The sequence below is a fragment of the Buteo buteo genome, chromosome 10 (genome assembly GCF_964188355.1).
Source record: "Buteo buteo chromosome 10, bButBut1.hap1.1, whole genome shotgun sequence".
Lineage (NCBI taxonomy): Eukaryota > Metazoa > Chordata > Aves > Accipitriformes > Accipitridae > Buteo > Buteo buteo.
In genome coordinates, this window is record NC_134180.1 from 9,184,580 (window position 1) to 9,209,589 (window position 25,010).

At 50.7% G+C, this 25,010-nt stretch overlaps 2 protein-coding genes and 1 long non-coding RNA gene across 9 annotated transcripts in view; 2 read left to right on the top strand and 1 right to left on the bottom strand.

Annotated features, from left to right (window-relative positions):
• LOC142035886 (uncharacterized) overlaps positions 1-5,382 on the bottom strand; it is a 27,828-nt gene extending 22,446 nt beyond the window's left edge. For both annotated transcript variants that reach the window (XR_012651976.1, XR_012651977.1), the window contains exon 1: positions 5,194-5,382. This is a non-coding gene — a long non-coding RNA (uncharacterized LOC142035886). The remainder of the gene's footprint in view (positions 1-5,193) is intronic.
• On the top strand, positions 4,626-9,989 carry RGS16 (regulator of G protein signaling 16). Of its 2 annotated transcripts, none has more exons than XM_075038516.1 (5): positions 4,626-5,201; positions 6,514-6,615; positions 7,309-7,370; positions 8,695-8,861; positions 9,140-9,989. In XM_075038516.1, the coding sequence occupies exons 1-5, from the start codon at positions 5,122-5,124 to the stop codon at positions 9,338-9,340; spliced, it is 612 nt and encodes a 203-aa protein (XP_074894617.1). In that variant the 5' UTR covers positions 4,626-5,121; the 3' UTR covers positions 9,341-9,989. The 2 variants fall into 2 exon arrangements, with proteins under 2 accessions (XP_074894617.1, XP_074894618.1); XM_075038517.1 differs by lacking the exon at positions 4,626-5,201 and adding an exon at positions 5,697-5,898.
• A 6,043-nt stretch (positions 9,990-16,032) lies between these two features.
• RNASEL (ribonuclease L) lies at positions 16,033-24,263 on the top strand. 5 transcript variants are annotated; one of them, XR_012651979.1, is made up of 9 exons: positions 16,033-16,384; positions 17,013-17,167; positions 17,653-19,708; positions 20,066-20,154; positions 20,570-20,760; positions 20,865-20,982; positions 21,774-21,889; positions 21,990-22,285; positions 22,963-23,100. XR_012651979.1 is itself a non-coding variant. In XM_075038519.1 (9 exons), exons 4-9 carry the CDS (start codon positions 18,259-18,261, stop codon positions 23,096-23,098), a joined length of 2,100 nt encoding a protein of 699 aa, XP_074894620.1. In that variant the 5' UTR covers positions 16,034-16,384; positions 17,013-17,167; positions 17,653-17,927; positions 18,082-18,258; the 3' UTR covers positions 23,099-24,263. The 5 variants fall into 5 exon arrangements, 4 of the variants coding, with proteins under 4 accessions (XP_074894622.1, XP_074894620.1, XP_074894619.1 ...); XM_075038519.1 differs by lacking the exon at positions 21,990-22,285 and having other exon boundaries at positions 16,034-16,384; positions 17,653-17,927; positions 18,082-19,708; positions 22,963-24,263; XM_075038518.1 differs by lacking the exon at positions 21,990-22,285 and having other exon boundaries at positions 16,035-16,384; positions 17,653-17,777; positions 18,082-19,708; positions 22,963-24,263.
• Positions 24,264-25,010: the final 747 nt, after the last annotated feature.

The following is a 25,010-nucleotide window of genomic DNA, read 5'->3' on the forward strand; positions in this document are numbered from 1 at the left end:
TAGCGCTGCTCTGTCTCTCTTCTTAGTTAGGATATATTTAGCCATCGTCTTTGTTGGTTTGGTTTTTTTGCTGTTCAGTGGCTTTAAAGAGCAGGTGCCGGGAACAGAAAGAGAAGATTAAAAATACCTGCTGTCAGATACCTCTCCCTACGCAGATGTGCTCCGGCGCTGTGCAAAGCGAGCATGGGAGCAGAGTGGATAACAGCTGCCACTTGAAAAGCTCATTTGTAATTCTAATTTTTTTTTTATTTCAATAATGTCTTTCCGCACTGCTACAAATTTCCAGAGCAGCTATTTCCTCTCGTGCTTCATGTGAACGCAGAGTGCGCTTTTGTTGGGAATCAATTAAACGCCCCGTGGGTTAGGGTGAGGGCCTGTTGTCATGCAGGAGCTGCCAAGGGACAAGCGCCGCTGCCTGCGTGGGCAGCTGCCCGTCCTGCACCAGGGCCGGGAGGCACAGATGGGGCAAAGCTCACCTGCAACCACACGAGCGTGGTGTCCCGCAGCAGCCCCTGACCATCCCTGTCTCATAAGCTGTGCCTGTGGCCAAGACCCAGCTGCAATGTGGTTCCTTGGGGACCCCTTGGAAATGCCCCGCAACCTCCTGTCATGGGTGATTCCCTGCCAGCACCCCTTTCTCCATCTCATTTGCCTACATCTCTCCTTAAACACACCCAGAACTTAACAACAGCTTGCTGGTGGAGGAAGGGGCTGTGCCTTTAAGTCTCTCCCTCCTACTCCTTTGCATTCAGCATTTCCCTAATTTCATGCAGACAGCTCTGGGGGACTTGGGCTTCTAGCAGTCTCTGCTGAAGCTGTGCAGGGAGTGTGTGGTGCTGCCTTCAGGTTTTACTGCTCTTGATTGCCGTCTCTGTGGTTCCCCATCGGTTTAGGAGAACTCAGCTGTCAGGCTCTTTGGTGAGCGCTTCTTCTGTGGTGCAGCAAGACCCCAGCAGCGTGGCTTGCTCTTGCTCCTGCTCCGTGCCTCCCCTTCCCATCCCTTTCTGTATCCTCCCCTTCTTATTCCACTCAAACCATATAAAAATACCTGGTACCAGAAACTCCCCTGAAAGCCTGGCTGTGTTTTAGGGTACATGTGCAAGGGCATTTTGCACCCTTTCACCAGTCCCTCCTTCTTTCCCTGTTACCTGCCCCATTTGTGTAGCTTTGGGGCTGAAAACTTTATTTTCCTATTTTTCAAGGCTGCTGGCACTTCACAAATACTAACTCAGAAACAACAGCAGCAATACCTGGGGCTGAGAGGTTTTGTGTTTTGCTTCTGATGGGGAAAGCCGGTACCCGTACCCCTGCAAAAGCTGGTGCTGCATTGGCAACGGGCGGCTGCAGATGCAGCTCTCCCAGTGCAGGTGCTTCCACGGTCCAGCCATCTCCCAGCCCAAGCGTGCAGGGTCCTCCCAGTGCACCCTCCCTGGGTTGCCCGGACCTCCCTGGTGGAAATGAAACCCCAAGAGGGCCAGTCCCCATGGATGGGAGGTGGGTTTCATGCCGGCAAAGCTGCAGCACGGTTACGGGAAGAGAGTCCGGCCCCAGGCGTTGCGACACAGATGAGGTTTTTTTTGTGTTCCAAAACAAGGACTGATAATACAGGCAACTGAGCTGGAGCCACGGGAGGCTGCTAAGCTAAATGAGACAGGAAGCACGTAATTAAATTAGATATAGAGCGGCATAAAGACATTTGAGTACATGTACATCGTCGGTCTTGGAGGCTATTGCATAAACATACTGAAGAGCTCTGTGTTATCAAATATTGCACCCCCTGCATCCCACGCTGGCGAGCTGCCTATCCTCAAACAGCATCTCCTACTCCATCGAAGGGGAGAGTTAAAAAAGCTGCCCAAGGGAACAGAGCTGCCAGCCGATGGTTTGTGCAAGGGGGCTGGTGGCTACGGCAGAGCAGGCAGAGGGTCTGTCCTGGCCTTGGTGGGGAGGACATCGCTGGAACAGCCCGATCCCATTCCTGCGCCTGGGCTCAGACCCGCACGGGTGGTACTGGCACTGCGCCATGTCCCAGCGCCACGCACCGGTTCAAACACCCAAGCATGGGACTCTGTTGTGAGCATGGCATTTCTTACAGCTTTGCGCATCTTCTGGCTGAGCAACTGCGGTGCCCAAGAAGATACAGCCTTTGGTTGACTCTTTCCCTCTCACTGAGGTTTTATAGGGGTCTCTCCCTCCCATGGGGGCTTGCAGGGACCAAGCTCCCACCACAGGTGTTTCCTCACTTCTGCCTTGCTGTCAGCTTTGCCTCACCTGAGCCAAGTGCTTCAAAAGCTGCTACAGAGGGGACAAGGTAAAACCACACACGCACTTGCCCAAGGTAAAACCACACACGCACTTGCCCAATGCACTTTATTTCTATGGGGGGAAAAAGCAGTGGGGAGACAGGGGCTGAAGCCAAGTGGAAGTTTGAGCAGGCTGTCACACCAGGGCAGAGCTGCGCAGAGTTTCTCCGCTCTGGCTCGCACCACCCGTGCTCCTCTCCCACAGGCCGTGGCTGTTGCTGACGTCCTGGCTGCGTTTTTGCCATACGGTTACATTTCCCTGGCTGCTTCAAGCAGCATGTGGCTCCCAGCATAGCGGCTGTCTCGGGGACCACGGACTTGCTGCCAGAAGTCATCTGTCCTGTGTGTCTGTAACATGTGCTCAGCCTCCTGGAGGTTTTCCTCTCAGCTTAACCTGCTTGGGGGATGCCTCAAGCACCGGGGAGAGTCACCAGGGCATCCTATTGACTCTGCAAATCTGTAGGTGGGAGGACGGTCTGCAATGCGTGAGCACGGTTTTAAAGGGAAAAAGGACACAGATGAAGTCCTGCTTAACACTGGGCGTGCCCCAAAATGATGAGACAAAACAAAACCAGGGCATCACAGAGCACTGCATCTGTGCAGAGAACCAGGGAGGAGACAGAGGGAAGATACAGAAAATGGAGGAGAAGGGCTGTTACTGCCCCAGGCCCATGACTGTTGTTGTTGGCCAGCCACTACAGCTGGGAGGTGAGTGCAAAGCATATATGTGCGTGGCCAGTGCCAAAATACCTGGGTGTGACCCTCTCCTGTGGGTACCAGGAGCCCATACCCACGTCAGCATGGCACCGCTGCTGCGACACCAGTGCTCCCAGAGTGGCAGTGAGCTGGGGTGGAGCACCAAGCTGATGTGGCCAAGGACCTCCAAAACCTGCGTTAGATCAAGTGGTGTCCATGCTGTGGGCATGCACAGACCTTCTTAGCATCTGTACAGACAAAGGCAATCTTACAGCCCTCTCACCCTTACTCTTCCCCTTCTTTCCTTAAATCCACAGCAAGGATCACAGCTCTAATCATGGTTTTAAGGCACAGGGAAGACATGAAGAAGAGCTTTCTGTAGCTCCAAACATTTATCTGAAGCTGAATATCTGCTAACCAAGCAGCCTTAAACTTGTTTATTCAAGTGAAAAAAACCAGAGCTGTTGGAAAAGAGGCTGCTCTTAGCATTAAAGCCGAGACAGGAACTAAAAATGTGTGTTCAGTCATTAGTCCTGATGCATCTTTTCTGACTAGCTGTGGGCAAGAAAATTCAGTGGCTTTTTCTAAGTGGTGGGAGAAAGACAGGAGTCCCTGCTACAGTTCAAAGGAGCTGAGGTGCCTAGTGCTTCTCCAAAGGTCTCCCATCCTGATATCCTTGTGCTTTTGCTCCCTGAAGGCAGCTTGACAGAAGCCTTTCTCCCTGGCCCAGGGCAGAAATGGCTGCATGCTGCCACCTCCCCTGGCACGGCTCATCTCCCACGGGCAAGATGCTCTGGCAGGGTTCTGTGTGTGATTAATCCAGGCAGCAAGGGTAGGAGACAACCTGAGCTCTGGAAAAATGGCTGTGCTGGCTGTGGAGCTGGTAATAGCAGGGACTGAGGGGGGAGGAAGGAAGAGGATGAGGAGTGGAGATGGCAGCTCTTGCCTTTGCCCTGGGCAGGAGGGTTTAGGTTTGCTCCCCCCACTGTGGTAAGTTCCCTCCCAGAGCCACCAACTGGGGAATTGCAGGGAGGGCAGCTCTCCGGGACCCTGCGCGAGCCTGACCTTGGTATGTGGGACCTGTTGGCCATCACGAACCTCTCCGCTTGTTGCACCAGACCTTGGGGTTCGCTGGTGTGCAGTGTCTGACACTGGTTCAACTCCTTCTTTTTATCCTTCTGTTTTGCTGGTTCAGTCCTTCCCCTCCAGTCTCCAGCCTCTCCCCCGCTTTTAGTGTCTTCTTTCCGTCTTCAGTTCTCATTAGAATCCACCTTTATCAGATGCTTTCCCATGCTTTGCTTGGACTTTCTTTGATGCACGCGCCTTTCCCTTCTCCCACCATAGACCCAGCAGAGAATTTGTGATGAAGTGCAACTTCTGCCAGCATGTGGGGCCAGACATTGGTCCTTATTTATTCTAGCTGTGGACCGGCAGTGTAATTTGGGGGTGTGTGGAAACATTACAGCCTTCTGTTCTATCTGCAGTTCAAAAGGGGCATATTGTATCGCTCTGGGGAGTGCAAACCCTTCCCCCAGGCTTTAGATTTCCCCCCTGGGATGCTGCAAAGCAGCCTGATTCTGCTGGGGACTGGCATCCCCTGCTTAAAACACCTGGGGAAAAGCACGCTGCTGTGATGCCGCCACACCAACCCTTGCAGCACCGGGAGGATTGGAAGTCCTCGGGCAGCAGGACGGAGCTGACGAATTTGCCGTGCATTACGGCGTCTGTCCTGTCCCTCTCGCTCTCCCTATCTGCGTACCCCCCCCCGCCGGTGGTTACTCAGCAGGCTCCACACGTCGGTGGAAATGAGCCTGTTTTTTCCTGTTATCGAGGAAGCAGTTATGACTGTGATGCTCGAGGACAAGCCTGGGCCTCCCACTCCCCCCTCCCCTAACAGCACAAAAGAAACCTACCTAAGCCGTTATCTTCACCGGGCGCTGCCAGAGCAGTTTTGGTTGGCTGGAGGCTGGAGCGATGCTGGGTCCCCCTCCCAGCTCTCCCGCCTCCCACCCGATATAAAGCCCGGCTCCTCGCCGCTTTTCCAGCCGATGGCACACGACCGTGGGCGCAGGTGGTGCCACAGCTGCCTGTTGCACATCCCCGCCACCACCGTAAGGACCCGATGAGTTGCTGGATGCCTGGGTGCCCAGCTCTCAGCATGTGCCGGGGCTTAGCTGCGCTCCCCATCACTTGCCTGGAAAGGTAAGAGGCTTCGCCACGCCACAGCTCTGGGATGCGGAGGGTTAGCTGGAAAAGATGCACCTAACTTCGGAACGGCTGGGCCGGCCTCTGATGTTTCGGTACAAAGTGGGGTGCAGACCGCAAGGAAACGCACAGCGAAGGATGGCCCGAGTGATTTTATTTTGGCTGCGGCCGTTCTGCTCCCCGGGAGGGCAACACAGAGGTAAAACATGCAGAGGGAGAGGAGGCGGGACAGGGCTGCCCTGCGTGTGTGTGGGCATACAAACACACGAGCCTTGTTTCTCTGGCTCCGTCTCTGCTGCAAGTTGACAGCAGCAGGACTATTTTTGTCAACACGGTTAAAACGTTAAGTAAGTGACACGTTGCTCCTCCTGCCAAACATGGCTACAAAGCCCCACGTTTGCCGGCTTGACATTTAAACACTTATTTTTGTACGAGCGCCTTGGGATGCCTGAATGAGCAGCAGCACACAAATAGCAGCGGGGCCGCGCGTCGCCTCGGGTGGACCCCGGGGAGAGGAGCCGATTTAGCAGCAGCTCCTGCCGTATTGCCGCAGAGACCTCCCGGCGGGGAGGTGCCTCCGTGCCACCGCCGCAGAGCCACGGTGACGGGCAGTGGCATCCCAGGCTCTCGCAGAGGGTCTCTGGCACGGGAGCATCGTGCCGCCACCGGGCTCGCTGGGTCTCGAAGGCATGGGGTAGGTGGATGGTGCCGCTGGGGAGCGCAGCCATCGCCACGGCGTGGTGGTAGGCTCCTGGTGGCTCGGGGGTACCCCCCAAAAAAGCAGGGGGGCGTCAGCCCTGCTGCAGCAGCCTCGCAGCAGGGAGACGCTCCCGCTCCGCTGAGCAGAAAGCAATCGCTGTGTTTTTCCAGGGCTTTGAGAGCGGCGTAGCGCTGCTGCGAGAGGGGGACGGGGAAAGGAGGCAGGTTAGCTCCAGGGAGCTGGGTTGGGGGGGCCTGCGGGGGCTTCAGCTGGGCGCTCAGCAGCTGCTTTGCTACCTGCCCCAGAGGAAAAAGCTCACCGAGCTTTATAAATGCATGCGGCGCTACCTGGGAAGCGAGCAGGAGGAAACATTTCCCCTGGGCTTAATGCACTGCTGAGCGTGGTTGCCAGGGAGCAGAAAAAGCAATTGGGGGAGCATTTATTTCATACAGCAGAAGGCAAATAAGCAGCTGAAGCTGAGGAGCAAGGGCTGTCCCTCCGAGCTGTGTCGGGTCTGTGGGGTGCAGCTCCTGCGAGGTGCGTGGGGGGGTGGTGGCAGCAGTCCGGTGGTCCAGCAATCAATCCCACCTCCCCCTTCTTCCCTTCCAGAGCCAAGGATCTGAAGACCCGCTTAGGGATCCTGCTTCATAAACCAGAGCTGGGACACAGGATCGGGACTTCCAGCAAGCTGCAGCTGGGCTCCAGGCGGAGGTAAGCCAAGCAGTGCCTTGTCCCACGTTCAGCCCAGGACAGGTCCCCGTGGACCAGCCTGTCCTGGGGGATGCTCCTGCCCATCTGCACAGCGGAGAGGACAGAACGCAGCTCACCCTCCCCGTGGTCCCACCCCGACAGGCAGGGAAGGCGGATCACTTCCCAGCTCCACCAGTTATAAAATCAGATGGGGGAAATGATGCTCTGGCATTAGGCACAAGAGAGCAGGGCCTTAGTGATAGGCAAGAAACCCAGAGGGCTCCCGCAGTTCCTGGTGTCTCAGCTCAGTGCCTGGGACCCCTGGGGAATGCAGGCGGCATTGAAAACAAAATACTAAATATCGCTGCTGAAGGCAGGGTGTCTTCTTGCAGAGGAGGTTCTGCTGGGCTTGTACCAGCAGAAAAGGGCTCTTCTGAGTATCCTCTAGAGAGCCTACCTGGCCAAAGCTGCACTATGGAGCTGAGGTCTGATGAGCCATCAGGGAAGGTAAAAGAAAGGGAGAAAGGAAAGGGAGCCCACAGGTAATGGATACTGGGGTCTCGCTTTCATTTCCTACCGAGTGCCGCTGCCTCCCTTCTTGCACTGTCTCTCATCAACGGGGCCGCTCGACTGAAGTGCTCCCATCCTTTGCCGCTGGGCAGGAGAATTGTTCTCGGTGGGATGGCGAGCCTTACTCCCTTTTGTCTTTTCCAGAGACTCCTCACGGGAGGTACTTGAATGGAGGGAGTCCTTCGACCAGCTCCTGAAGAGTAAAAGTGAGTAGGATCTTGTTTTCTTCTCTTAGTGAGAATGCGTGGGATGAGCATGCTTGGATGAGCAAGGGGGTGACTGTGCACCTGCAGCCAGTGTACGAGGAAATCTTGTCTCCTCCTCAGATGAGATGGTTTAGGATTTAGAAAGAGGCCCCTTTCCTGCCCTGACAGAGCTGATGCACGGGACGATTGCCTGGCTCGCAAAGCTGTACCCATTTCTTCTGGCTGGGTGTTTTTTGGGGGACACAAGCACTGTCTCGCAATGCCTTGCTGCTGCCTCAGGAGAGGAGCATCCTCATGGGCATCCCGTGTGCAGCAGTCCATCGGGGGAACGTCATGCCATGCCGTGACCGTCCCCTTCTCTGCACTCGGGAGAAGGCAGCGTGTCTGCTCTCCGTGCTCTTTGCACAGCAACGCAGCCACCTTCCCAGGGGCTTTTGTTGCTCAGAAAACTGCATTGCTGCCCTTTGTCTGTCCTGGGCCTCTGGGGATGGCTTTTCCACAGGGAGAAGGAATTCAGCAGCTTTACTGAGTTACACTAGCCATTTTCCTCTCTGATATTTGCTATGCGTATGGTGATGAGCAGGGTTCCTGTAAGGTGCTGCCTCCCTAGCCTCCATGCAGATGGTACCTCTGACCCAGAGAAGGGACCTCTTTTTGAGTCCCACATGTAATCTCTTCCTTACGCTGGGCTTTACAGCAGGCACACAATGTTAGAAGTGCCAAATTTTAATACAAAATTAGGTGCCCATCTTAAAAGCTATTCCACAGCAAGAGAAAATCCTTCCATAGTGCTAGTTTGGGCCTAAGTGTATTTTTTTTTCCAGCCTTCCTCACGTGTTGTGATAGCTAACAAGCATCTCTGGCTTTGTAACTTAATGCATGCCCCCAGTCTGGCTCTGAAATCCTTGCTGCAATTACTCTCCCATACTCCTCAGCATCTCATTCTCCCTAGATCTCAGCTGAGAAATAAAAATAAAGCCATCGCTGCTCGGTTCCTGCAGGCATACTGATACGTCAGTGGATTTCTCCTTAGGTAGAATTAGCCCTTTTCCAAAGCTGTAAAGAAAATACTCTGAAGCCTCATTACAGAAAGGTCAGATAAATAAAACAGAGGATTACTTGTCTGTGGGAAAGGATTTTATTGGAGTCTAGAGGCCAATTAGCAGCGTCTCAGAGGGTGGAATTTGCCTGGAGGGAAAGGAAATCTGCATATGTCATGGTCTGAGCTCCCAGGGCGATGCTCACCCGGCAGCACTGCGTCTGGCAGTGGTCCTCCTCTTCTCCCCCTTCTGCCCCATTAACTGTTCTTCTCTCCCCTCCCCAGGTGGGGTGACAGCCTTCCACACCTTCCTGAAGACGGAGTTCAGCGAGGAGAACCTTGACTTCTGGCTGGCGTGCGAGGACTTCAAAAAGACCCGGTCGAAAACCAAGCTGGCCTCCAAGGCAAACAGGATCTTCGAGGAGTTTGTCCAAAATGAGGCGCCCAGGGAGGTGAGAGCATTTTCTGCCTCTGTCCTGTGGCATCAAACAGGGTGGGAAAGGAATAAAATATCCTGGTGGGTTTTATTAAAGTGCTCTCACCTCAGTGGGAAGATATGTTCTTGCTCATGAGAGCTTTCATTTCTAACATCGCGTGGTCTACCAACATGAAGGGTTATAAAGGCTTGTGAGCATCTTCACCCTCATCTGAAGATGGAGAAAACAGTTTTCGCCCCCATGGGAGGGGAGTTAACGCCAAGTTAATGTTTGTGGACACTGCTTCCTTGCAGGTGAATATCGACCACGAAACCAGGGAGATCACCCGTAAGAACCTCTCGGGTGCCACCTCCGCTTGCTTCAACGAAGCCCAGGCCAAGACCCGCACTTTGATGGAGAAGGACTCCTACCCCCGGTTCCTGAAGTCCGCCTCCTACCAGGACATGACCAAGCAGGCCACCAGCTGTGGCATGAGCAAGCGGTCGCATACCTGACCCCAGCCCGAATTCACCGCGGGGGGACCAGCCGGCGGACCAGGCGGAGGTTGGGAGACGGTTTGCGAGGGCTGAGGTCCGCACGGTGGGGTTTCGGCTGAAGTCCTGGCATTTTTGCAGGATCCCCAGGACCTCAAGCGCTTCCTGCTTCCCACCGCGCTGCTGGGAAGAGAGGTCCTCCCTCCCCGGAGGAGTGGAACGGGTGGGAACCCGATGCCTCCCCTTGCAGCATGGCCAGAGACCTGCACCACCACAGGGACAGAAAGAAATCGGATTTGACTGGCAAGCCCGGGAAAAAGAGACCGGATTCCCCTGAGCATCTGTAACCAGAGAGGTCCCCCCTGCTCTCGGGACCCTGCCTCTGACCTGCAGTATCAGGAGCCTGCAATTCCCGCAGTGCCCAGGGCAACCGCCCCAGACCTGCCCGCAGGGCTTTGCCTATGAGGGAATGGCCAGAACAGAAGTCCAAAGACTACGTGGCATTTTCAGCTGGAGGGACCCTGCGCCTGCCTTCTCCTGATCCTAAGATCCTTCTTCTGCCGTTTCCTACGCATGCTCTGTATCAAAGCTTTATGCCTTCTTCCAGTAGAGCATATCCCTAGCAGTGACATTTTTATCCCTCGCTTAAGCTACATGACCTTTAGATTGCACATAATCTTAGGTCACATGCATAAATTTTTATTACTATTATTGTTATTTATTTTATCATTATTATTATTATTTTATATATATATTTATTAGAAGAGCACTGCTGAAAGCATACACACATCCCTTGCTCTGAGGAGCTTGTAAATTAAATTATTTTAGATATTGTAGCACCTAGCATGCCTCCCACCTTTTCCGTATGATAACTTAAGAGAGAGAATCAGACAGATCTGTAACATGACCATGGAGCAAGGTACGCGAACAGCAGCAGCAAGAGCTGCAGTCCGGCAAGGGCTGCTAGAGGGGTCTAAGATGGCAGGTTTCCCCGTGAGCTCGGAGGACCATTGATGACAGTAAAAGGATGCTTTGCAGTCCGAGCTGTTTCCTTTCTCCCCTTGTAGATGTGGATGGCATCTCGGCACATAGACTAGCAGCTTGTCCTAGACAGAGAATAGCGACGTAAAACAGGCACTTTGGTGAGTGATCCTATTGAAACCTTATTTTTTTACATGTGAGAGAGAAAACCTGGGGCTTTCCCCTGGTTTAAAATTGGGCATGATGTTCCCTTGGCCAGTGAGACCAATCTGCAGCCACAGCGCTTTTCCAGAAAGCCGGGGAGCCAAGCGAAACAGCGATGCGCGCTGTGAATTCAGCGTCCTGGGGGAGGGCGGCAGGACATTTCCTCAGCTCAGACCTGTGGGGCGAGCTGTTCAGAAAGCCTCTCTGAGCAGGGATTTCTGGGTCCCACAGCCACCCTAGAAAGCTGTGGGTCCCATTTGGCAGCATCGGTGCCAGCAGCCGCACGGTGGGTGATGGAGAGCCCGTGGATGTCCTGTGCTGGGTCACGGGGAATGTCCCACTGTCCTGGTTTCAGCATCGTTTCCTACTGAGACAGCCTGGGGCTGCCACACGTGCCTCTGTTCATCCCTAAAGACCAAACCCTGAGGTCCGTATCCCGCTGGTACTCACTCCCTGCCAAGGGAACCATCTTTTGCCCTCCTGAGCATTAGCTGGAGCACAGGATCGCTCGGGCTTTACACGGCTGTTTGAGCAGAGCAAGGGACCGAGGACCAGTTTGGGGACATTATTCGGAGTCCTCTGCCACTTTCCCCATCCTGGTTCTACCTCCGAGCCTCAGTGGGTCCCACCTGCATTTACAGGGAGATTTTAGCTGCTTTCTTATTTATTGTTTATTTTTACAACTGGAACCACCTTCGTTGTGTTACTGAAGTGAACAACACACAATGGTCCGTTTTCATTACTAACATAATATTGTAATTATAAAATAAAATGTAAAGAGAAGAATACTGTGACAACATGGGTTTTTGGTTGTGGGCTTTCAATTAATTTTTACATTCTAATTTTGGATGACTTGCAAAGCATACTAAAGCAAGCTGCTTATGTTGGATGGCTCAAGGGCATTTACAGTCACTTTAAAAGTTGCAATGTCAGGAACAGAAAAGGAAGGGAAAGACTTGTAAAAAGTAAAGCTTCATGGTATTTGGCTTATTGAAGAGAACAGTTCACAGCAAGAATGAAAGCAGAAGTTAAGTTTTGAATATATTAATTGTCAGGGTGTTTGGTGTTGTTTGTATTGCTCACCATTTACTGAGCACTTTACAGGACGGCAGTTCCCAATACCTATTTAATATCAGTAAGACACCATTGTCTTAAAAGCACGGGAGGATTCATGTGAGGGCTGCTGTTTGTGAAAACTGCTTTTGGATTGCTGCCATCAATAATATTTGATTTTTATCAATAACTCAGCTGATGACTGAATTCATTTACGAGGGAGAAAGTATCTGGTATAAGCAGGGTTATTAGAAAACATCTCACCTCTTTGCAGCATGTGCTGTCTCTGAGGTCTGAGCAGTCCCCCGTGTCCCTGCGGGATGCTTTGGGAAGGCAGAGGATGGTGCGGGGTGTGTGCACCTCCGGGCACCGCAGGAGCGCTGGAGGGCTGCCTGCGGCACAAGCCGTGCAGGGAGGGGAACATCCAAGTGTAGCTCAGAGATGTTCACATCCCAAATAAAAACCAAATAAAACGTGCTTTTAAGCTGCATTCTTTCTATTTAAAGTGCGCTTTGGAAGCCAAAATTAACTGGCCTGCGTCAGCGGGCGGAGGAGAGTGGCCTGCCAAGGAGGAGTTAGCATCCCAGGTGACTGTAGCTCAGGAGCACTTAGGTCCTAAGGTATTCCTATTAGCACAAGCCAGCTGCTGCCATTAAAAAGTCTTTTATGAGCAATTGCGTTTATAACACCACCTTATGTGTCTTCTAATACAACCGTGCAGAGTCCAAGGATCACTGTTCATTGTAAAATACATTGACTCTTCTCCATCCCTATTCCCTACAGTTGTCATCCACCTAACCGGAGGAAGTTAGTTTAAATTTCCCGTTGTCTTTTGTTCACTATTTCATTAAGCGTGGCCTTGTCTTACAAGGCAGGCAGTTCGGAACAGCAGCAGTCTGCATGTATACCTGATCTTAGTGCATGTCAGAGGGAAGAAATGAGCTGAAGGGTGTCAAGGAAGTATTTAAATTATCCAGCATGAAAGACTCTGTGAGAGCAGCAAAACAGTCTAGAAGCAGGTAGAAACAAATTTATTTGTTTTTTTAACTGCAGTTTTTAACTGAAAAAAAAAAGAATATTTTGTCTTGCACACCTTGAGGTTAATTTAAAACTGGTTCTCCATTAAAAAAAATATTTAAATTGGCTAACAAAACAAGTAAGAAAAATTTAGAATGAAAATCTTTTTGAACTTTCTTTAGAAGGAAATTTGGGGCTACATCTATCCTTGATGTACCATGCATGGAAATGGATGGCCCAGGCCAAGTCTCAGTCTTGGCGGTAGCGCTCAGACTTCACAGCTCTGGTACCGGAGTAACCCATTGGCAGCGTAGTTTCATCTCTACAAGTCTGAGATGCTTCACAAAGAGAAAACTTGGTCAACAAAACCACTCTTGCGTCCAGCGTGTCCTCTGCATTTGCTGGCCAAACCCAGTGGTAAAGTAACAAAACCTTTAAAGCCTTGGGGGGGTAGAAAACCCCAGCCCACAACGTGGTGTTGAGAAAGAGGAGCCGAAGCTTCCCGTGACTGCCTTTGGGCATGGCCGGCTGCGGTTGCTTCCTATAAACCACGACCAAAGTTTCCCAGGGCAGAGGCTGCGAATTTGGAAGCAGCAAAGATTTGAGCTCTGGGGAAAAACGTGGGGGCTGGTGCTGGCCCCCCCCAGGGTGTGACACATACTTGCTCCAGGGCCAGGTTTCCATGAGCCGGGATGGGGGGGTGGATTTATTTGGTGGAAAAAACCCATTCTGCCCTGGGACCCGGCGTGTTCCCAGCAGCGGCTCGGTGGGGTGGCATCGTCGCTCAGCCGTTCTGTCTCCTCCTGCAGCTGGGGGTCCCCGCTCCTGCAGGACCAAACAGCCTTTGGGGTGGCCTTAGGGCATGTACATACGTGCATGAGTGGCCCTATGAAGACAAGTACTTGGGCAGGTGGATGTGAATGTATAGGTGTATGGATGCTGAGCTTTCTGTTGCGTGCACTGCAATGGATACACGTGCATAACAACACACATATGCAGGCAAATTTGTATGTGTTTGCATGTGCATGTGTGTACATCTGTGATTTTTTTTTTTAAGATGGCCTGCAAATAAATGATATAAAATATTATTTAACTATGTTTTTGAAGGAAGCTCCCCAGCAAAGGGGATGCACTGAGCCATTTCAAATACCGCAAACACCTTATCCAGCACTTTGCAGCGCTCTGCCAGCCCCTGTGCCGGCCGATGGGGAGGTAGCAGCTGTATCGCACTGCTTCCCGCTCTGTGGTTTTCGCCTTCATGGCTTCGGCCCGAATAAAGCGCCAGAAATCACATGAGATGTGTTTCCATACGGCTCACGTCCCTCTCACTACGTGTGCAGCTAAAGGCCAAGATTGCTAACCCAGTCCAGCTGCGTGCAGGGATTCTTACCCCCAGGGCGCCTTGGGAACTGAGAAAAAATTAATGATAATATTCATGCTCGACTGACACTGCTGGGGTGCTGAGGGCAGCACTGGGCTCTGCAGCCCTCCTGCCTCCCTGGGGCTGGGCTCCCTGTGCTGGGGGGCAGCCCTGACCCACTGCAGCTGCAACCTGGGCTCAACCCACGGGGAGAAGCTGGGAATGAGAAACAGCTGGGAGAAATGCTGCTGGGAAATGACCTCTGCTGCTTGGGAAATGCATTTAAGCTCAGGTCCTTGGCCTGCCTCCTCATTTGACCTGTTTTGGCTGATCTGGGGTGTTTTGGATGGACCTGCTCTGCTCTCCTTGCCCAGGGACTGGGACACGGTGCCCTGCTCGGTGAGGTCCCTGCTTGTCTTGCTGTTGCCCTCACCTCTTCCTCCCAGCCCATTGCGGCTGGCAGATGTGCTGGTCTGGTTTTTGATGGTGGTGAGGATTGAGCAGCAGTCTAAAAAGCTAGCAAATGCAGATTAAAAGTGTAAAAATACTCCCTGGTAAAGTGAAATGGGGTTGATGCTTCTGTGTAGATAGCATCACCTGTCAGTGTTTAAATCGCATCCTTCAGTGGACTATTTTCCAGGGCTGTGTTCCAGCACTCAAAGTCACATCAGTGTGGCCAAGCATATAAACGCTGGGACATTCCCATTTGGAAACATAATCAGGAAGCAAGTGCAGGGAACATGAAGAAAAAAGCCATCCTACTATTCATAGCTTCTTTAAAAATTATTTTGACTTTGGCAGGCAGATTTTGTTGCCGCATTTTAGCTCATGTTTATTTGTGACTGGTGGCCAGGGCGTGGATGCTCAGAGATGTTATCTCAGGGGATGGGTTGCAAAACGGGTGTAGGTCCACCAGCATGGAGGTAAAGGAAGATTTGCTTAACTGTGCCCTTGATTTTCCTGCTGACTTCGTTTCAGCAGCTCATCTCCTGAGTCCCTGTGCGCATGGGGCCAAATAAGGACTCTGCAGAAGTGCAAATACAGCAGGAACTGCACAGCCCAGAGGCTACAGGAATGGTTGTGGAGAGGAGCTCTGTGACTCCTATGCTTTTAAAAAGCCTTTGAGGCCCTTCTACTCCTCATAAACTGCCTGTCACAGGGACTAAGGGTTTAAAATTGTGACTCTATAGAAAGCAATTTGGATCAGGAATGAGACATAGGGAAAGCACGACCAGCAAATCCTTCTTTGCTGGCGTGCAGGCACGGGATACTTCTGCCACAGCCCTGCCAGTTGCGAACACCTCATTCCTAGGGTTTGGGTTCCTACCGTCCTAGGGTTTTTCATCTTCCCACCACAAGATAATGAACTACTTTAATTAAATCAGCAAGCTGAAGAAGGCTTTTGTACTTGGGTGGCTGGGTGATGTGGTATTGTTATGTATTGTAACGTTGACTTTTTTTTTTGATGTGTTGGCTCTGAGCCTGTGATGTGCCCCTGCTTTGCTTGTTTGTCTCTTTTTCCAGCCTGAAAACGGGTAGTTAAACACTGGCAGCTAGAGCCCCAGCTCTGGTGGAACTGGGAGAGATGCTGTCGCATTCAGCAGATTTCTGTGAATTAAAATGGGATCTTGAGAGTGATTTGAGATTGTTCTCTGAGTTTTCACGGTCTTTGTCCCTGTGGGGCTGTGTCAAGGTCTCCTGTGGCAACACAAACTCTGTGAAACTGCATCCAGGGACTGTGGGATGTTGCCAGACCTTGCGGACACGCTGCACACTGTGGAAAGCAGGATGCTCAATGTGACGGTTAGGTACAAAGATGCGACTCCTGCATAGGCAGAGCTTTTGTGAAAGTTGGCACGCAGATGTGAGCAAGCAATGCAGGTGTACATAAAGATTTGGATATGCATGTAAAATGCGCAGGACTTCCTCCATGTGCCCCTCTAGGGTGTGCTCTTCTGCATTTGTGCCCTTGTGTTTGTATCCAGCCACGTCTCTTGTGTACATATGCAGATGCCTGTTTTGTGCACGTACCAATGTACCGTGGAAAGCCAGGCGGGATTTCAGCCCCGTTTCAAGTGTGATCTGAATCTTGCAGCTGGCACGGTTCGGTGGAGGCTGCTGGGGAGGTTGCGTGGGCTCTGCACGCTGGTGTGCTCAGCTTACATTACAGGACAGCGGGGGAAACTGCGTGGCACGTCACAGCCTGGGTTCCTTTACGTATTTCCTGCACACGCAGGCTGGAGGACTGGGCTGCCTTGGGCAGCACTGGGTTTACACCGAACTGCCTACAAGGAGGCTGGTGCCTGGGCAGCAGGCAGCTGCCTGCTTACCAGCGTGGGTGCAGTTAGGGACACGCTGGCTGTGGCATAAACGGACCTGGAGCTCCGCGGTTCCCTGGATGAAACTTAGCAGTGTGGCTAGTTTCCTCATGTGGATGCATTTACCAAAAGGTGAGGAAAAGCTTAAAAGAAAAAAAAGCAACCCAAACCGTGCCCCCCCCCCAAAAAAAAACCCCCAACCAACCCCAAACTGCAACCCAGCACTGGTGCATTTAAATGTCTCTTTGCCTTCAGCTCCTGCACTGCTGCTAAGCATGTTTGTAAACGGGGTCTATGTGTGTGGGACTGTATGGGGAGAGCATGTCACTCATGACCTCACTGCTGTGTGCTTTTCAGTTGCCCCCCCCCCCCGCAACCCCCAAAATCCCAGCATCCCCCCGCAAGTGGATAACACGCTCCCAGGGCTGCTCCTTCCTGGGAGGGGACAGCTTATACTTGCAGGCTTTGCTGGGAAGCAAATACTATCTGGGGATACTTGCCGGGAAGCAGCAGCGAAGAGAGCAGCTGCTGCAAAAAAGCTGCTCTGTGGCTCTGAAGGCGTTTTAAGCAGTGGCTGGTTTTCTGGCCGGCCGGGGGGGGGGATCTCTTCCTCACCTTCCCTGGGGTGGGTGGTGGCAGATGATGCCAGGCAGGATTGCGTGGCTTTGCACGTCATCTGGTGCCTGTGACACGCAGACGCAAAGCAGCTCCAGACCGAAAATCAGTGGGATGGGATAGAAACCGTGTCAACGTTTTCTAGGGTAGGGCGCTTGCGCTCTGCTGCTCAGCAGAGGAGGAGGAAGGTGTGCAGCCTCTGCCTTCCTCCTCCCCGAGCTTTGGACTTCCCAATGGGGTGCGAGGAATTTGGACCCCACCGTGCCCAGGGAATGCTGCGCTGCTTTTCCAGCCAGGAAGGTAAATTTTTTATTATTTTTTTTTTTTATATGTGGCAAAAGGCATAGAAGTTACTGCAAGTAAATGAAGTGTATCTAAATCAATGAAATAGGGTATTCATTTCCTGCTGGGCAGGGGAAGAAACCATCCATAAAACGGTCCTTGGCTTTCCTGAGGGTAAATTAATGTGAATTTATACTTTGGCTTTATACCTTAAGACTTCTCTGTCCTTTTTCCAATTTGCTTAGATAATTTATTTCCAGTTCAGCTTGTCAGACAGTGACTCCTGAAAGCACTGGTAACTTGAACCAGCCTTTGCAGTCAGGAAAATGGGTATTGGAGTTCCAGCTTTTCTAGATACTAGATAGATATAGAGACATCAAGTCCTACCTGATTAACCTCTTCATGTTGTGAAAAGCTTAGGAAAGGCTTCTTGTCAGGTAGGGTCTCCTAATTGCCTATGGAAGCAGGAGGCATTAAGGGTGGCTTTTTCTCTCTCGTTCCAGGTATCGGATCAGGGACTTACCAGGACCGTGTGTGTGGCTGCTATCCAAAACTGAAGGGGAATGCCCATCTCTGCCTGCCTGCTGCGTTCACCACCTGAAAACATTGCTGCGGGCCAGCTTCATAGGTAACCTGTAATAAGTCTGAGGTAACACTTACAGCAAGAACACCCTGGGTTCTCCCCTGTCCCCTCAACCGGACACCCCAGGGGATGCCTGCCTGGGCTGCAATTAGTGCTGAGACCAAGCACACAAACACGATGGGTGCGTGTGTCTGGGTAAGTGCTAAAGTCAAGCTTCTCACCAGCCTTAGCTCTCGGCTGGCACTGGCATTGCTGTCCTAGTTGCCCCTTGCATACATCTGCAGGATATAAAGTGTAAATGGTGAGGCTTCACAGTCTAATAAAACAAGATTTTCTGTTTATTAACTAGGTGAAGCCTACGAAGCCCTTAAAATAGCAACCTATCCCACCTAGCGTGTTGCGTCAGCCAAACCCAGAGCATCCTCCACAATGAAGGCACTGAGCATTGCACCTCTCCCATCCTTTGGTGGGGTCCCTGGGCGCAAGTGAGGAACATCAGAGGTAAGGAGCCCTCCCTCTGACCATCATGGAGCCCACAGCTCACAGCCAGCAGGAGGCATCTACCCCTTCCAGCACAGAGGCAGCAGAAGACCTTGCCCTCAAGTTAAATGCTGCTGTGAGGGACAGTAATAGAAAAGATGTGCTGGAGCTGCTGGAGAAGGGGGCAGATGTGAATTCCAAAGCAGAATGTGGCTGGACACCACTGCAGAGTGCCGTGCAAGCTGATGATGAGGACCTGGTCCGGCTTCTGCTGGACAAAGGTGCTTGCCCACATGCCAGGAAGGACAACGGTGGCACTGCGTTTACTGAGGCAGCGATAGCAGGAAACGTCAATATCCTGGAGCTCCTCCTTGATCATGGGTTAAAGATTAACGACCAGGACGACAATGGCTTCACAGCTTTCATGGAGGCTGCATGGTATGGGAATGAGGAAGCCTTGAAGTTCCTGTATAGCAAAGGAGCAAATGTGAATTTGAGGAGGGCAGTTAGCGAGGAGAAACTGAAACTGCATAAAGGAGGTGCGACAGCGCTGATGGATGCTTGCCGGGAGGGCCACTTCTCGGTTGTAAAAACTCTTGTCCGAGAGATGGGGGCTGACGTGAATATTTGTGACAACAAGGATAGGAATGCCTTGATCCATGCCCTCAAGGAGGGTTGTGCCAAGGAAAGATACGAGTCGGCTGTCTCCATAGGCCATTTCCTGCTGGACTGCGGTGTTGATGTGAACAGCAAAGATGAATGTGGGAAAACTGCCCTCATCCTAGCTGTCGAAATGCGGAGCCCAGATCTGGTGAAAGCTTTATTGGAGAAGGGTGAAATAGATATTGATGATGCAGATGAGGAGGGCAACACAGCACTGATGGTGGCTGTAGCGAAAAATGATTACAATATAGCAGAGTTGTTGTGTGAAAAAGGAGCAAGGACTGATGTTGGGAACCTTATCGCTGTTGCGAATAGGATCCGTGCTCATAACATGGCACGTCTTCTTCGCCAGTATAATGCCAAGTTTATTCCAGAAACCCCCAAAGACTGGGAGCCAAAGAGCAAACGCTGGAGGGACCAGCTGAAAAATCTTCATAAAATATATCGCCCTATGATTGGTAAACTGAAGATATTTCAATACATCCAGCAGAGAATTTGGAACACTTCCCAGGGTGGCATCTACCTGGGGCTCTATGGTGGGACAGAAGTAGCAGTAAGAATAAGCCGCAGTACAGAGGGTGAGAAAGAGAAACAGTTCTTCGAACAATGTGGTCACTGTGAACATCTACTGAAGCTCTTCTGGGCTGAGAAGGCAAGAGGCTACATGTACTTGTGCTTCCCCCTCTGGGAGAAAAACCTTGAAGAACATCTGCAGGAACCAGAAGACCAAATGGATTACAAAGATGCTCTGAGGATGATCTTCCAAGCAGTGAGAGAACTGCACTCCCTCGGATTTGCTCACCAGGATCTGCATCCCAGCAACTTTTTCATAGGTTATCTTTTGCTTTCTCGATGTTTTCATTTTGCTTTCCTGTTGCCCATAGTTTAGAGAAGATGCTTCATAGCTGTCTGTAAAAAACCAATGTCTTTATGCAGAACAGGGTGTCTGTGGCATTAGCTCTCCTTTCTGAATAAGTATAGACATGTTCGCAGACAGCCACAGAGGAGTGAACAGAACAACTTTACGTCTCATTAGATCTGTCCTCCTTTCCAGGGCTTTGCAGATAGATCAACCCCAGCAGATTTCTTCAGAGATTTGTTTTCTAAAGAAGGGGCCACCCAGAAGTCAGTGACAGACTGTATCAAGGTTTTCCACCATTATTTGTTAATAATTTCTCTTATTTCCTCAGATTTAGGTGGCAAAATTTACTTGGCGGACTTTGATAATAAAAGAAAGTTGATTGAAGGCAAAAAAGAACTTGTAAACTCAGATTTAGAGGTAACTTCCCTGCTAATCAATGTATGGTTTAAAATTTCAGGGTCTCTCTGATATTTTCTGTTGCTGTGAATCCTATGGGAAGCCTTTCTGCATCCTCAAATAGAAAACACCTTGATTTTTGGGAAAGCCCATATAACAATAGGTGCTGCATAAGAGTGATAGTGATTAGGATGCAAGGCTGTGGCTGGTGCTTAGGATGTCTATGTATACCCTGTGAGCATGATTATGGTGCCCATCTCCTCTGTCTTTGTGCACAGAGCTTGAAAGTTTGTGTGTATTTGTATACTTCTGCACACCTATAGGTGCATGTATGCGTCCACATACACAGTCTGCTCATTTAGGAATACTAGTCCTCTTTCATTTGGTAGAAAGTTTTACACATCTGGCACATGAGCAGTGATGTGTTTCTTTGCAGGCCCTCAGCAGGCTCGTGCTGTATGTTTTAACAAGGGGTAGGAAACCCCTTCACCAAGTCAGTCCTGAGGATTTGGCTGATGATTCCCCAGATTACAAGGAGGCTCTGGATCTTGTAAGTAGCCTGGTCTCTCATGATGAACGAGGCGTGGAAGGTTTGAGCAAACATCCCTATTTCTGGAGCAAACAGACGTAAGTCCTGGGAGTATAAAGGAAAAGCTTTTGGTGCAGGATTTGTCTGTAGCGCTGGGAACAGTGATGTCCTGTTGCAGCTAACGAAGCTCCTCGTTCCACAGCAGGTTCAAGTTCCTGAAGGGTATATGGAATAAAATCAAAGTTCTCCGCAATGAAAAAGCTGTCTTTCAAGCTCCTAATACTACTGAAAGTTTTCCTTATCCACGGTGGACCAAAGAGGTAATCCTCTTCTCCTTGGATTGATACGAGGTTTGAGTTAGACATTTAGGCAGAAGCTTTGCCTGAGTGTTTCACAGGCCCTGTTTAAGAACATAACTGGAAAAAGCCCCATGCAAATACAGATAACTGGGGGAAACAATTGCATCTAAGCCACGTAGTGGAAATACACCAGACTAAAGACATTGATGCTAAAGGGAGCTCTGTTGACTGGGGCGGTAGTAGGGGATGGTCGTTATAGAATTAGCTGGCAAACCTTCAAGGGTGTTTGTTGGTGACCGCTTAAGACAAGGACCTCTGGCCCTTGCTGCCAGCAGATTTCTGGCAAAAGTGTTTTGTTAGATTGGCTCAAAAGCAGTGAGACGAGGCCTGCTTTTGCAGGTAGCATCCTGGAAAGACGTGCTGCATGGTTTGAGATCTGACAGTCTTGGTTCTGTACGGCAGCCCACGTGGCCCTTTCAACAGTGGCACGGTTGGATCAAGATTCTTGAGTCCCTCCTGCCCTCCAGACATGCATGAAAATCTCCTGTGCCATGTTGACAGTCCTAATATGAGTGTCATGCCTTGACAAGGGAGGAGAGGAAATGCTTAGCAGAATCAGGGGGTCTGTAAAGTGCATGTCCTGCAGAGTGAACTCTTCTGCTCATGTTGGGAAATATGCTTTTAAGGGTCACAAGATTTGTCCATGCAAGATGATATCCCTGCAGAAAGGCAGTGGCTGTGGTGAGTGGAGGTAGATGTGCTGCTTTCGTAGTGTGTGAAAGGCGGAGAATAATCTATGTGCTCTTTTTCAGATTGACAAAATTGCTCTGAATATCATGCAAAAACCTGGGAAAATAAAACCATATAGTAACAGCATCACCGACTTACTGAGGTTCATCAGAAACCTGGATGAACACCCAGATATCAGGTAGATGTTCACATCCTTGCCCCTGCTGCCACAGTTGCATTGCATGGAGCATCTGGATATCTGCAAATGGCAGTGAGTTTGAGAGCGAAATCTTCTTCAGATGCTTTTCCAGAAGGGTGAACACAACTGGGATGTGGGAGAAAGTTCACTAAAGCCCATTTGTTAGAGGGGCTGTGTCCTCAGGCAGCACAATAGTGTGTGAAAGATTGTGTGTCGCAGCAGCAAGCAGCCTGGAGTCAGCCCTCAAAATCACCTTCCTGAGGGTGAGAAAAGGAAGTTAGCCCACAGGATTAGACCTCTGACTTTGAAGCAAAATCTGACTCCCAGATCGTCTCGCACAGATGAACATCCTCAACCAGAGCCTTCTACTCCAGAGGGACAGCAGCAGCTTTGAAGGTTTGATGGCAGCTCCCTCTGCACCCTTGCCTTAGCTGTTGCAGACACCTCTCCAGCCCACTGGCTGCTCTGCAAAGGCAGGTCATGGCTCTACAGCAGAGGACACTGTGAACGTGTCCTTCTGGGCTGGTATTTTTGCTGCAGCTCTTGCCATAAATCCAGGAGGGTTTTTAGATCACTCTTCAATATTTATGTCATCCTTCATACCTTTGAAAAGCCTCCTTATCTACCTCGCTAGTATTTCCAAAGTGCTGATGTTTACTGTGCTGAAGTGCTTTGAGATAGGGATCTGGAAGCACTGGTCCTGTTAGGAGGTCTTGACTCCTAAAGAGCTGCCACAGTCTCCAACCCTCTATGGTCATGGGCACTTACATGTGAGGTTAGAGGTGATGTTAGCTCCCAGTGATGGTTTCATTGATGCTGGTGGCCAGCACTGCTCTTCCGTGAAGATGCAGGTGGGATTAGGCAGAGGGAGGTGCTGGAGGAATAGCGAAAAAATGGATTGAGGGGCTTAGGGAAGGTATAGAAAAGCTGCAGCTCAAGGATTTCTAGGAAACCTTCCTGTGTTATCAGAAAAGCCTCTGGAATGGCTTTTTCTCTGCAAGGGAGGAACCACTTGAACCACTTGACTCCTTGGGCAAGCTTTAAAAATCTATTTTGTTTTTGTTCTCTTTCAGGATCACCAACAGAATAGGAGACCATGCTGAGTATTTCTTGAAGCTTTTTCCAGCACTTACTATCTATGTCTACAACAGTTTACGCCAGAATCCCAAATACAGTCACTTTGTAGACATTCAGGACCCTTCTCTGTAGGACATCATCGCCTCCTGTCTCATGTCTGATCCCACCATCACTGCCTCCTTTTATGCCTTATTTCTTCACCTGCAAGAGAGCTGAAGAAAGTGGGTAAGGAGATGGGAGAGAGAACATGCAGGGACAGAGCATGGAGGACTTAGACTAAGAAATGAAAGATGCTTCAGAAGTGTTTGGTGTAACAACCACAGGCTTTGGAGAGGAACCAAGTTGAGTGCCAGCCCGGTCCCCCTTGACTACCTCTGTCCCTCTGGGCTTATCTGCCTCTGTGAGGTGGAGATCAAGGCCCTGATCCTTATGGAGAGCAGGGAGATGTGGGACAGTCCCCATATACCCAACGCTTCTGGGAGGCAGGAGAAGAGCTCAGGCATTACCAGACAACACGGGACTCTCTGATAAAGGAAAAGGAGTTTGAGCTCCTTGCTAGGGCCAATATTCCCTACAACTTGCACTGATGAGCGGCTCATCTACCCCTAGAAAGACCTGGATTCTCTCTTTTCAGTCTTTTTGAAACACAGCAGCCAGAAAATGAGATGCCTGGGCAATGGTCTGGCTGCAGAGTTGCCCTTGGCCTGTTATCCCTCTGATCTGGTAGAGGCACACTCAGGCCAGCCTGCTGGGACCTCAAGGACTTCTTCTGGGGGACACAGGAGATGTTTCCACAAGGAACGGACATAAAGAGAACAATCCCACAAAACTCTGCTACTGTGAGTGGTCCAGGCTCGCCTGAAAAAGGTCACTGATGTCAAAGGGACTGCAGGGACCGGTTCCTCCTGGAAAGGACAAGCTCTGCCATGGCAGGCTGTGTCTGCAAGGCAGGGCTGTGCACAAGGACTCCCTGCCTCCAAACCAGTGCTGCTGGTGGTGTATAGCTGTCCTCCTGCCAGACTGGGCTCCCTTGCACAGAGCTGGTGCCCATGCAGCCAACTCAGAGCTTCGATACTGGAGGCTGGGTGGTACAAACCCATTTCTGAAATCCTACGGCATGCAATATCTGTCTGATTGTCCAAGGGCTTGCTTGTTTCTCGGCTGACACTCTGTTTTGCACAATGGTTTTATGTTGCTTATGGAAATATTTGTCAGTTGTTGAAAGGATTTTTAACTTAATTGCTATTCTTTCAATTAGCCTATGGAGAGCCAAAATTGGAATAAACTTGCCTGGAAAACTGACTGTACACTCATTTATGACTGAGTTTCCCCCCTCCCCTCTGCACAGAAAGAGATAGTCTGGAGCACTATAACACAGACTGGGATTTTTGGCCTCCCTGTGGAGGTGCCTCTTGGTTGTTTAGGTAAGGTGGTGGATGGTTTTGTCACTGCTCAGATGAATTGCTTCTGGCCCATACGAGTATTTGATGGGAAAAGATGTTAGGAAGTACTGAAGGCTTCCTGTCCTCGGAAGCAAGCTGTCTCTTGTGAAATTATGGGCTGAATGGTGGGGGTTTTTACATTGTTTTTGTGGAGTCAGGGTGAGGATTTCGTGGATGAGTTGAGGTGTGAAGATGAACATCAATGCTTGCACATGCGTGTTTGTGTACATGTAAAACTTTGGGGGTGGATGTGTTTCACCCATCTCCCCTACGATGGGTGGCTGCCAGAATGCATCATTGAGCCCTGCGCATCTGTTTAGCTGTGTGTGCTTATCGATGTATGTACCTGCAAATTAACAGGCATTGCTGTGCGTGAGTTGGGTTGCAGACTGCCATGCATGTGCTCATGGCTCATGAGGTCCACGTGCCAGCCTGCATCAGTGGTCCTGGCTCAGAGCAAAGGCCCTTTTGATGGTCTTGGGAACCTTTTAAAATACATAAATGTAACAACAAGAAAGCCTGACTATGGAACTGTTGATGAGGTGCCATTAGAGAAAATGCAACCAGAATGTTGACTCCTCTTGTGTCAATATTTTTATTTT